This window comes from Procambarus clarkii, chromosome 88 (assembly GCF_040958095.1).
Source record: "Procambarus clarkii isolate CNS0578487 chromosome 88, FALCON_Pclarkii_2.0, whole genome shotgun sequence".
Lineage (NCBI taxonomy): Eukaryota > Metazoa > Arthropoda > Malacostraca > Decapoda > Cambaridae > Procambarus > Procambarus clarkii.
Genome location: NC_091237.1, coordinates 15,463,661 through 15,475,361, shown reverse-complemented (window position 1 = coordinate 15,475,361; position 11,701 = coordinate 15,463,661). Strand labels below are relative to the sequence as shown.

Genomic DNA, 11,701 nt, shown 5'->3' with positions numbered 1-11,701 from the left:
GACAGTACTTTGAAAAAGTACTGTTTTCCGTACTTTAGAGTGAATGGAACAGTACTTTGTCTGACCCTCATTTTAGTGAGAAATATTCAGAAAGAACATTACTCCATTTCACAGCTGATTTGCATGCTTGATAAGTAATATAACCGACCGCTACCTACTGCAAACAGCTGTAGAGTGGATGTAAACAATTGCAGTTGTCACTTGCAAGGCAGCTTAAAGGGGGGACTGATCTCACCATTACTCCCTCATGGCGTACCCTGAGTCACCCTGACGATCAACACCGCTCACATTTCCTGCATAAGACACAACACTCGCCACATATGCAACACACACAATGCACGTATCACGTAGAGTGGGAGTCGTAAGGGTAGAGTGACATCTACATTACATAGGAGTAGACATGGCGTAGAATGCCAGTCACTCGAAGAAGACCGAACCATATATGTACCCATGTGCTTCGCCATCACCAATTGCGTCTTAGAACCTGTTTTACATTGCCTCGTAAATTCAGTGGTAGCGTGAATGTCATGAGGGAAGCTACATGAAGACAGTAGGCACACGCAACAGAGGCACACGCAACAGAGGCACACGCAACAGAGCCACACGCAACAGAGGCACACGCAACAGAGGCACACGCAACAGAGGCACACGCAACAGAGCCACACGCAACAGAGGCACACGCAACAGAGGCACACGCAACAAAGCCACACGCAACAGAGCCACACGCAACAGAGGCACACGCAACAGAGCCACACGCAACAGAGGCACACGCAACAGAGGCACACGCAACACAGGCACACGCAACACAGGCACACTCAACCACCTGATTATGGGTTCTATTACATCTCTCAAGGAAGAGTTTCAGATCAGGATTTGCATCTAGGAACAAGGTTTTGCACATGTAAATGGCACAAGAGAATATGTGGAGTGAGTTTACGTTTAGCATGTTTAGGCATTTAAACAGGAGGTTGTGAACACACCAAAGTGTCATAATACACACCAAAGTGTCGTAATACACACCAAAGTGTCGTAATACACACCAAAGTGTGTATAACAACACTTACACACCGAAAAATAGAGTCGGGAGGCCGCTGACACAGAAGACGAAAGGTAAACAAACACACCCATGGAGTTACTCATGATACTTTGACTCATTCACCCATTTGGTTGCTTTTTGGAGCACCATCAAGAATAATGGGGGTTCTGCCCCCCTCCCCCCATTGGCTCATTCACTCATTCCTTCACAAGCTAAGCTCGGTGCTAAATAATTATACATTATCTACACCTGGTGTTTTTGAACGTTAACACTCACAAAAAACTTCATGTTTGAAACGGTTCGTGTGTTGTAAATCCAGATATAATGCTGCGAGCTGCAATGTGGCCTTGCAATGGATGTTTCCCATCATGCAATGTGTATATGGACCCTCCCCAGTCACTGAGTTGTCACCCAGACCCTGAGCACACACACCTGCTGTAATATTGCTCACACACCTGCTGTAACTTACCCCAACACATCTGCTATAACTTCCCCCTTACACACCTGATATAACTCCCCCCTTCTCCCCCATACACACACCATACGTGTGTATACAATTTTAACTATCGACCCAAGCGAAAAAAATAGCATTGGTTTATGGAAATTAAAATCACTACAGTATTGACGCTTTTTTTTGGAATTATTGAGTGTCGGCTCATGAGGCTATACGCGGATATAGCCTATAGATTCTGAGTTGCTGTTGTTTAAGATTTGCTACTTGGAACAAAAGGTTCCAAGTAGCACGGGCTATGGTGAGCCCGTGGCTTCTGACTAGACTCTGAGGCTTCTGACTAGATTCTGAGGCTTCTGGCTAGGCAAAATAGTTGTGTATTTTTCACGGAGTGGTAATGGAAGAGTTCTCAAATCTTCAAAGAAGAGTGAGTTATTATGTCCGGACTCGTTGCCATACAGTCTCAGGGGAAAAGACATGTCCACAACCGGAAGGTGTTATTCATTGGTTTCCCGTGTGGGCGGAGACGTTTGGGCACGTTTCTCTATCTCTTGATGCGTCTGTTCACTCTAACAGTAAATAGCGTCAGACAACTGCTGCGTTATTACGAATTATCTGTTAATAATTTCTGCTCATGGGGGACAAGAAGCCTGCACCTCAGCTCGTATGGAGGGCCTTGGGTCCCTTCAAGGTCGAACTCCATACTCCTCCCTCCATGGATGTAACACAATACCAGTTGCCTGACTCCCCCTCACCCCCGCTATCACTGCTCTATTTACCAACAATTTCCATTCCAATTACTGAAGTGATAATTGCCAAAGTTCACGGAATGGGGTGGTAGTGGACCCCATACCCATCCCGTGGATGGTAGTGGTGGTTGAGTTCAATAAACCCTTGAACTATATGTTTAACATTTCTCTAACCCTGTCCATGGAGGACAGAAGAAAATGTATATATGCTGGTTAGCATTGTAAATGTGTGGCCACGTCTGTGGTAGAAAATAATAATAATAATAAAAAAAACTGCCTATATGTGTAACTGCATCTTATGTGAAACTCTAAGTTTCATTTACATATTTCCGTTTCACTTCATGCCACTATGTATTTACCAGTTTCTTTCCAGTTTCAGAGGTTCGATCTGGCACAAGTGATTGAAGTGTCCCAGAATTTTCAGAATCTCATGAGTTGGCCCTGAGCCCTGCACGCTATAAGGGCATTTCACGCCGTTTAAGAGGATCAGACGCAACGGCAGAGGTCGCTTAGTGATGCTTATGCCATTATCGGCACTGAATGTCAAACTTCTAGGAGTTGGGTCCATTGTCCACAAGTTCAAGTTCAAGTATGTTTATTGAGACAAGAAACCTGTTCAAACACACGCGCTCAAGTTCAAACACGCACTTGTTTGTTCAAATCTGCGCTCGTCTGTTCAGACAAGCGCTATCTTTGATAAACACCCACACGCTCGTATCAAATAACGTAAATTATTATTTGTATCAAAGTGAAAGTGACGTTCAAATGAGAGAGAGAGAGAGAGAGAGAGAGAGAGAGAGAGAGAGAGAGAGAGAGAGAGAGAGAGAGAGAGAGAGAGAGAGAGAGAGAGAGAGAGAGAGAGAGAGAGAGAGACACCATCCCCTCCCAAAAAATACCCTTAAACAGGCCATAAAAACATATATACAAACAGCATGAGTGTCTATATGTGAATACAACACTGCATTTATCTAGACATACCCCCATATATGTTAAAATACGTATGAAGAACCTCACAAACTCTCGCAGCTCCTTGCATAAGAGAATAAACCTACTATTATAACTCCTACCTGAGTTTACCTGAGGGCCACTAGTGGCCTCGACGAGAACAGGAAGCCGGCGACTTATCAAAGGCCCCCCCCCCCAATTTGTCATGATAATTTTTTCCAGCCGGATTTTAAAATTTAGCAAATTTTTGAGTTGCGACTTCAGCGAGTAGGCGGTTCCATGGGATTATAACCCTGTGGGTGAAAAAGCATCTGCTGTTTTCTGTCCAGCATTGTGACTTGTTGAGCTTGAAACCATTAATCCTTGTTTGTGTTACATCTGACATTTTGAAGAAGTTGTCCGGATCAACAACCTCCAAACTGTTCAGTATTTTTAAGTTTCGATGAGATCCGCTCTGTAACTCATTCTACATTTCCCCTCATATCTTATTCTATATTTCCCCCTCATAACTCATTCTACATTTCCCATTTCTAAACTTTCCTTTAATCTGTATCTCTCCATTTTATTTACTCATTAAAAAGGACGTGTATGGTACTTTTTAGACTGTATAGGTTGAAGGGTAGGCTCGGGGAAATCCGTGAGGAATGATAACTGGTTTGGGAAGACATGTAGAATGATGGGTAGGCCGCGTAGGGTGTGAGACAGGCCGTGTAGGATGTGAGGTAGGCAGTGTAGAGTGAGAGGTAGGGTGAGAGGTAGGCCGTGTAGGGTGAGAGGCAGGCCGTATAAGAGTGAGAGTCAGGCCGTATAAGGTGAGAGGCAGGCCGTGTAGGATGTGAGGTAGGCAGTGTAGAGTGAGAGGTAGGCCGTGTAGGGTGAGAGGTAGGCCGTGTAGGGTGAGAGGCAGGCCGTATAAGAGTGAGAGGCAGGCCGTATAGGGTGAGAGGCAGGCCGTGTAGGGTGACAGGCAGGCCGTCTAGGGTGAGAGGCAGGCCGTGTAAGGGTGAGAGGTAGGCCTTGTAAGAGTGAGAGGTAGGCCGTGTAGGGTGAGAGGCAGGCCGTGTAAGGTGTAAAACAGGCCGTGTAGGGTGACTTATATAGGGTATATACTGTGGCATATATATTATATTATATAGGGTATTACCCTATATAATATTATATAAGGTATATAAGGTGTCGTCGATGCGTGCATCTGGCAACCGCGTGGGCGGAGCCTCCGGGGGCTTAGTTTCGTGAATTACATTCAGTTGACACTTGGCAGTCATGGAGGGAGGTGTTGTTGACAATGTTATTCTGCTTGCTGACTCGTACAAGGTAAAAGTGAGGCTTTTGGGGTTATTTCTTGGGGTTTCCTTGGAAGACGGTGGCCAGGAATGTCTGTATGGGGGAGCGGCTGGTGTTTATTAGTCTGCTGTAGGAAGGAGATGGCTACAAAATGGCTTAAATTTTTGAAATGTGTGAAGTGAACGGGACTACTCGGTACAGATCTGTGCGTGTCTGCTACGGTCTGTACGTGTCTGCTAGGATCTGTACGTGTCTGCTAGGATCTGTACGTGTCTGCTAGGATCTGTACGTGTCTGCTAGGATCTGTACGTGTCTGCTAGGATCTGTACGTGTCTGCTAGGATCTGTGCGTGTCTGCTAGGATCTGTACGTGTCTGCTACGATCTGTACGTGTCTGCTACGATCTGTACGTGTCTGCTACGATCTGTTCGTGTCTGCTACGGTCTGTACGTGTCTGCTAGGATCTGTACGTGTTTGCTACGATCTGTTCGTGTCTGCTACGATCTGTTCGTGTCTGCTACGATTTCTACGTGTCTGTACACGGTCTGTACGTGTCTGCTACGACCTCTACGTGTCTGCTAGGATCTGTACGTGTCTGCTACGATCTGTACGTGTCTGCTACGATCTGTACGTGTCTGCTACGATCTGTTCGTGTCTGCTACGATCTCTACGTGTCTGCTACGATCTGTTCGTGTCTGCTACGACCTCTACGTGTCTGCTACGATCTGTTCGGGTCTGCTACGACCTCTACGTGTCTGTACACGACCTGTACGTGTCTACCACAGTCATAGATGACACGGTCGGGAGCATTGCTCCATGTTTAGCAACATGCAGAGCCACGGACCAGTAGCCGGATGGGTGATCATGCGGACAGTCTTGCCCTTTGCAAGGGCATAAATGGTACCTGTATACCCCTGCCCAGGGTATATTTAGTACCTGGATACCATTGTTTGAAGCCTGTTGCGCTTATCAAGGTCTAGGGTATTATTATAAGACGCTTATCAAAGTGTTGGAACATACCCACCCAGTTACTGGCCAGACCCAGTGGTGCTCAACCTGACATAAGTGATCTGTCTATTATCCTCTACACCATAGTCTAATAGTGCCATAGATGAGGGTCCAAGAGTACAGTTGGCTTCTTTCTCGACTCACAATTGGGGATCCAGGGTTCGATCCCATGGCAGTACAGTAATAATTGAGCACATTGGTTTTCACATTGGTAAGCTCAGCAGGTACCCAGGAGTTAGGCAACTGTTGTGGGTTGTATTCTGGGGAAGGATTAGTAGATGTCCTTAGGAGGACCTTGATAAACTCAAATGCAGGCTTCCTATAATAATAATAATGATTTTTATTTGAGAGTTAGAAAGATAACTACAGTGAAAGTTAGTGGGTAGTACAAGTTACAGTGTGAGTTTGAAGCACAAGGTTTGAAGGATAAAATTAAGTACTTTTTGGTTTTACTTTTGAATGGCATGGGTTGGACAATTTTTTAACTGTCTAATCCCAGAAATTTGATCAAGCAATATAATTTCCCTCAATGTTAATGTAACTTGAATAACTTATTTCTAAAATTAGTTCTGTAGATTAAAAAGATAAACTACTGAAGTCTGCATCATGAATTACATCAACTATGCCTAGTATTATGGCTGTGGGAATTATCCCAACTTAATGTAATTAAATATACTGTAGTTCCCTCAAAAGCCTCACAGTAATTAACCACTAAATTATACTTCTCCTCCCAAGTGTTCTTTGACATGATATGGTTGATTATAATTTTACCTAAGGCTAAAGGTGTTGCATAGCAGATGATAATTCATCGATATATGAATGATGTGTGCATCATTCAGTCAGCAATGTTAAATGAAGTTGGCTCTAAGTAGTAGATAGATAGGTTCATTGTCAAGTTCACCCATTGTTAGTGGGACATTGATAGGGCTAAGAGACTTCCTGTTCTCTACATTAGTAGATAATACCGTACTATTTCACTGCCAAGGCAATAATCCTAGAAGCTAATGACAGTGGTGAGGCAGTCAGACCTCACTACCACAGAAAGCCTCGCTAAGTGTAGCCTCTCCTAACCCAATTTAATAGTGTAGGAGTCCCATAAATAAATCTAAGATGTTCTACAGTACTACCTTTGTACTGGTATACACATCGTACTGTATTTACATATGATCTGTCATGTTTTAATACGATATAATGAATCTAAATTTTATTTTATAATAAGGTATAAATTTGAATGCAGATACAGTATAAGAAATGTCATTGTGGATGCTTTACAGGGACGAATTTATGGTTGAAAGGTAGTGTACTAGGAGCTGGAGCTCAGTTCCTTAAGAGACATTGAGTACATTAGTTTCATTCAGTCATTTAGTTGTACTGTTTGTTACTGTTTTTTAGAGTAAGGTCATTTTTGTTTCAGAGTTCTCACCACTGTCTTTACCCTCCTGGTACCACATCGGTGTACTCGTATTTTGAGTCGCGTGGAGGCAGGTATGTTAAACATATCTTTATTGTCTTGAGAAAGGGTTTCTGTGTCATTTTGTTAATTTAACTAAAAATCTGGGAAAGCTATATGGGCAATTTGATTAGTGGATGTAGCCATACTGTATTATTAAGAGCTGAATGTTTCTAGATAATCTCCTCTTGCTTCATGAAATTTTATAAATTTTAGTTGCTAATACTGTACAGTTCAGTAAAAAAATTTACTTCTACCTTATTTATTTTCCTACATTGATTTGCATATTCTCATTGATATATGTTTAACCTTTTCTCTTTTACATTCTAGTTAGAGAAAGAAATGCACTTCTCATTGTTATTATTCATTATAGAACAGAAAATGGTAAATGAGCCTTGAGCAAGAAGATGAAAGCATTTGCATATCAAATATACTGTTGCATTTTTCATGCTTGTAAGTCTATTTCATTATTTCTTAAATATTAGTATACATGTTTTTCATATGTAAAAATTTTAAAGTACAGTACTGTAATTTTTTTTTTTTTACGGGAATGGATTGAGAACGACTACATAATTAGTACTGAACTATTATCTTCTCTATCCATGGTTAGTTTAGGTTAAGATTTGGTTAGGTTAGGTTTCATTACATTTGGTTACATTAATACCGTGTATTATTGACAGTAATATGAAATATGGAATTCAAAACTATTTCAGTGTACCAGAGAATTCCATTTGCAGAAAGCAAATTATTTAAATAAGACTTTTCCAGCATATACTTTTTATATTTTAAATCAATGATTTATGATACAATAAAGTTATAACTAGAGAATAATCTCTGTTGAGGACAAAGGTTCACTTGCCAGTTTACATGTATTACTGGAACCATAATATGCTTTTCATGCCATCACAAATCTCTAGATAACTATCCAGCTGGTTTGAGGGGAAAGGGGTGAGATTTCTCATGGTAATGGATTTGCTCTGAAGATGGGCTCGCATATACTGTATGCAAAAATAATTTCGTTTTTATATATAGAATTGATAATTTGTATGGAAAATGTAGGGAAAAGTTGAAATAAACTGAATATCTACATTGTAGCCTGTTTGATGCACTGAACATGTACTGTGTGTGGCAGACCACATCACCCTGTCTGTCAATGTCAGAATTCGCAATCTCTTTAGCAGTCCCTGTGGCGCAGTGGTAAAACACTCGCCTTGGCTCTTCGAGAGTGCTTTGGCCTGGGTTTGTATCCTGGCTGGAGAGGATTGACCGGGTACCAGTCCTTAACTATAGCCTCTGTTCCCCCAGCAGTGAATGGGTACCTGGTTGTTAAAAGATTTGGTGAGTCGAATTCTGGAGAAAATTAGGATTAAGGACCTGCCAAAAATGCTGTGTGCTAGTGGATTTATAAGAATATAAGAACTCTTGTATATACTGTATATATAAATAAAATAAAATAAAAATTCCACAGGAGACTGCCTGAGCCAGACGCTATCACTGACCTTGGATTCTATATGATCGTTTTTACATTGCTGTCTGTATGAATGAGTGTATGTATTTATCAATAAGTACATAACAGCTTCTACCCTATATCAACATACCCAGGGTTTGAGCCCTGGAGAGGCCACTCCAGACTGACAACCAGGGCACAACTCCATAGTCTCCTGAGACTGATGGATGCCTACTACTACTACTGTACTACATAGCAGAGGAAACTGCATGAGACCTATTGGTCCATACGAGGTAGCTCCTATTTAATTTCATGGGATATAAATAGGAGCTGCCTTGTAGCTCATACTAGGCAGCCTCTATTTATATCCTCCCAAACTCATTAATATATGGGGTCTATTGGCCATACAAGATAGCTTATATTTATTACTATGGATATAAAATAGGAGCTGTCTCATATGGACCACTTGGTCTGCAGTTCCTTTATCATGTTCAAATGATGATTGGTACCTATATTACCATAGCATCATTGGTGTAAAACCCAGAGAATAATACAGTAGTTTAAATCAACATGCCCCCCATGATTCAACGTATGCGTTAAGAGTTAATGCATCACAAGTTCATTCTTTTTGTGTATACCATTATTCCCTAGTGCAGCCAAAGGACTTATTGGGTTAGTTTAAGTTTCCACTAGCAAACAAATCGTGTCGACAGGCAGTATTGCCTAGATGCGAAACAATATCATGATTTGCCCTATCCAAGTGGGCTTGTGTTTTTTGAACCAAGTGCTCCTGTAAGGTTGTTAGCTTAGTGGTACATTATCCAGTATCTAGTCAATACAATACCTTATATACAGTACTGTACATGTATCTTGAATACTAATGCAGTACAATGGAAACCTACAAATTGACAATATAGCAAAATGCTTTTATCAAATGTAGATGTATGTTCCCCCTGACAATTTAAAGATGGAAAGGTACTGTAACTGTAACTTTATTAATAATATTTTCAGACCAATTTCAATATATGAGTACTTTATTACAATGTTTTAACATAAGGCTTATTTCTGTATAATTTATCTCTTGGCCTTCTCATGTCCTCTTGAGAAGACCTATCTCTTTTTCTGACCCTTATTTAAACAGTACAGGTATTGAAATTAATAATAAAACTTGTTTTCGAAACTACAGTAAGCAAATTTTTCACTCGCACTAATTTGATGTTCTTAGTACAAAATCCATATCAACTATATCAACTACAGGAATGTGTTATTTTTGTTTGCCTACTGCATTATTGTCACACTTTATTGCAGTCATTCTTCATGACTTGATCAGTGTGTTGTCATAAGTTATGTACTATATGTCCAGATTTGTCTTAATTTGATTAATGTATATTTCTCTTTAGCTTTGATTTAAATTTTGCATAAACTGTACAGTGCTTTTATTCGTATTCTTAAAATTTTCAATCCAGCATGTGTGTGTGTGTGTGTCTGTGTGTGTAGCATTAAGGATTTTTGTTATGCAGATATCATGCCTGATTTCTATAATTCGTTCCTCTCAGGTTTCCTTACACTGTTTTCTTTGGTCTACAATACATTCTTAAACGATGGCTGCAAGGTCCAGTATTAACAAAGGAAAATATTCAGGAAGCTAAAGAACTCTTTGCTGCTCACTTCAAAAATGACAATGTATTCAATGAAGAGGGCTGGAACTACATCCTAGAAGTGAGTAACAATGAACCTGTTACAATCTGAAATTTGTTGTGCTCATTTGAAGAAGTTTTTCTTATACAGTATTTGTAGCTGTACTTGCAAGAGACTGATAAGGTGGCACTAATATTTTAGCGTCTTTATTTAAGAAATAAAGCGGCTTGATTTGGCATGTATGTAAATTATTACCGATAGGAAAGGACTTGTCTATTCGAAGAGCTTAGCTGAGGCTTGGCTGCCGTGGTAGCTAACTGATAAATCAGATTGTTGATTCTAGCAACACATCAGTCAGCATGGCTATCACAATCTAGCTTATTAAGCACATTTTACTGAATTTTATTACACTCTTTCCTGAGCTATTATTGAACACCAGTATTATTTCTTATACTGTACTGTGCTTGTGTTACGTGATTGCTACGTGAAATTATCCCTTAAAATATAATGTCAAAGTATATAAGTACTATTTGTAATTATTACAGTAAAATAATACTGTAGTAGTTGTAAAAAGAGTGAAGCCTAAAAAGTTAAAGAACATCATACAAAAATAAACAATCTGTAGGATATCAGCTGGGCTGTATCCATCCAACATATAAACATAAATCATGCCAACCCACCTTGCACCTGCTCAGTAACCACTAACTTCATTCCAACCTCACACCCCTACCCACATTACACTTAGTCAGATCCCAGTGACTTAATCCAACCTTCACACTAACCCACAGATCAATTTGGCATGACTTTCTTCCTGCAACTTGCACTTACTCGGCACCTTCACTTGTCATATACCTATAGTCACAGACGTCTGTCAAGTATTCTGACAAATGCCAAACATCCCAAACCTGCAATTCCCTACCTGTTGAACACCTAAGTAACTATCTGCTAATCCGGCATCCTAAATCAACTCATTTATACCCTATGATCTACCCCACATGTATTATATCTAACTGCATGCTCATTCACCTTATTCACACTGCATGTTTAATACTGATAGTCTATTAGGTGTTTGTGAAAATATATATTGCATGATTGTGAGTTTTATTCAATTCACTTGATGATTTAATGGTGGGGACTCCTAACCCTTATAATTTTCACAGTAACTTGTTTGTCGAGGCTACCACTTTATAAAATATACAGTAGCTTGTCTTATAGTAGTAGTAGCTTTTACAGCTACCACTTGTCAATATACAGTAGTTATATATTCAAATAGGTTTGCAAGAAATGTTTACTTTAGTGGTTATAATTAAAGTTGTCTCTGCTATAATTGTTGAATGCCAGACCATTAAGATTATTAAGGGTTTATGTAATATTGCAGCTTACTTGATTACAATGATACCAGGGAGATATTGTGATTAAGAAACATTATTTGTTTATGATTTATGAGGAGTCATTCTTCAGGTGTTATGCTGACAAAGTAATCCCTACAATCTTCTAAATTAAATGGATATAACTTTGTAGGAGTAAAAGTTGACCTAGTGAGTCAAATGCAATCGTTCGCCACTCAGTATTTGTGTAGTCATTGCTATATATACATAGTACATATCTAGATCAGTAATAATTTGATAGCATGTGGATTATCATAATTTGTATGTAATTATTGACAATTAACTTTCATAAATGTTATGATGGGG

The 11,701-nt window shown here is 40.0% G+C and overlaps 1 protein-coding gene across 6 annotated transcripts in view; it reads left to right on the top strand.

Annotated features, from left to right (window-relative positions):
* The first annotated feature begins 4,382 nt into the window (after nucleotides 1-4,382).
* Nucleotides 4,383-11,701, top strand: part of LOC123745860 (nicotinamide phosphoribosyltransferase) — a 36,349-nt gene continuing 29,030 nt past the window's right edge. Inside the window, exons 1-3 of one of the 6 annotated variants that reach the window (XM_045726943.2) lie at nucleotides 4,383-4,495; nucleotides 6,887-6,957; nucleotides 9,926-10,088. In XM_045726943.2, the coding sequence (XP_045582899.2) occupies nucleotides 4,445-4,495; nucleotides 6,887-6,957; nucleotides 9,926-10,088 (285 nt within the window). In that variant the 5' untranslated portion in view covers nucleotides 4,383-4,444. Of the gene's footprint in view, nucleotides 4,496-5,340; nucleotides 5,365-6,886; nucleotides 6,958-9,925; nucleotides 10,089-11,701 lie in introns of those variants that run through there. The other 5 variants (XM_045726944.2, XM_045726948.2, XM_045726946.2 and 2 more) reach the window with 5 other exon arrangements.